The sequence below is a fragment of the Sphaeroforma arctica genome (genome assembly GCF_001186125.1).
Source record: "Sphaeroforma arctica JP610 unplaced genomic scaffold supercont1.1053, whole genome shotgun sequence".
NCBI lineage: Eukaryota > Ichthyosporea > Ichthyophonida > Sphaeroforma > Sphaeroforma arctica.
Genome location: NW_014039505.1, coordinates 6,024 through 7,469, shown reverse-complemented (window position 1 = coordinate 7,469; position 1,446 = coordinate 6,024). Strand labels below are relative to the sequence as shown.

Genomic DNA, 1,446 nt, shown 5'->3' with positions numbered 1-1,446 from the left:
TATCACTGAACATCGCGCCGGAGAACAAACAGGATGGCACGCCGAAGAGACCTTCGATTTTTAAAAGGCTGTCAAAGAAAATATCAAGAAGACACTCGTTATGAGATCTAGTAAGCCATCGTGCGACATATTGTCCTCATATTCAGGAGCAAAATATACGCGGACTAAAACGACAAAGACTGACCGCGGATCGGCTTCTTAGTATTGATAGATTCCGAGACACAGCGGGAAAACCTAGATTGGAACTCTTATTTCCCGACTTTATCTCATAAAAAAATAGTATAACTTTAGATTGATGTACATTTGACCATTTGACTCCAAGGTCGGGTTTCCAGGCAAAATCAACCGTAAAAGTTGCATAAAGACATTCCGGGTTTGCAATTCAGAACGGTCTCATATTTTCATCATATGGTCCAAGACGACTATGCGCAAGCTTTCAGACTTCGAATAATCTCTCCTGCCACAGCTTAAGCAATTAAGGGCTTTGCATCTAACTTGCCGTACATATCAATTTATACTCATGCTTGTATTTATCAGCCACCTTGAGCGCCATTGATGCCAGCTGGGAGGCACAACTAATTGCTGAATATGAACAGACCTGACCACCATTTTGATAAAAGATTAGAGTGGCATCCTCGCTGTTTTCAGATCACCTTCCTCAATCATTTAATACCCTCAACTTGGTCACAGAACTAAGCTTATAGTACTCTGCGTTGTTTGATTTAATAATATGCTGGGCACGGCTGATGTACCTCATGTGAACTGACGGTCACTATTTACTCGCCACGTTCGCTTTTAATTTAACATAAGACACTGCATCAAGGCAAATGTTAAACGTGTTTAATTCGCCGCCCAGTAGAACAAACCGTTGCTAACTGTGCGCAAACTTGTCGAAGATGGAGTTAATGTACTCCAGCGTATCTAGTATTAGGGCCTCTTCGTACAAATCGCCCAATTCCTCATCGGACTCATTAGTCTGCAGAGCATGTATTAACGCACCAGCTGCTGCCATGGCCAGTGTGATGACCACAGGAAAGAGCGCCCTGGAGCCATGGTAGGCAATTGGGATACGTATTTAGAGGGGAAGGACACTAACACGTTGCATTGGACAGATATGTAGGTATAGTACGGTACAATATATACAATGTGTTGCTGTGGCAGGGTTCGTATACTGGCAACTACGTCCGGATAGGAGAGTAGATATGAGCTGAGGTAGTGTCTAGGCATGATCAGGAGGGGAGAATGTGGCCACCGTGCAGTGGAGATGGAGTGTGTATACCGTATCTGGCATATAGTATAAACACTATACAAAGTATACGAGTACACAACACACACACACACATACACACACACACACATATACACACACACACACACACATATATATATATATATATACTACACACAACACACACACACACTACACACAACACTACACAACGAAAC

The 1,446-nt window shown here is 42.8% G+C and overlaps 1 protein-coding gene across 1 annotated transcript in view; it reads right to left on the bottom strand.

Moving 5' to 3' along the window:
• Positions 1-640: 640 nt before the first annotated feature.
• Positions 641-1,446, bottom strand: part of SARC_09818 (hypothetical protein) — a 4,440-nt gene continuing 3,634 nt past the window's right edge. The window contains exon 4 of the mRNA XM_014296156.1: positions 641-1,043. Within this exon, the coding sequence (XP_014151631.1) occupies positions 872-1,043 (172 nt within the window). The 3' untranslated portion in view covers positions 641-871. The remainder of the gene's footprint in view (positions 1,044-1,446) is intronic.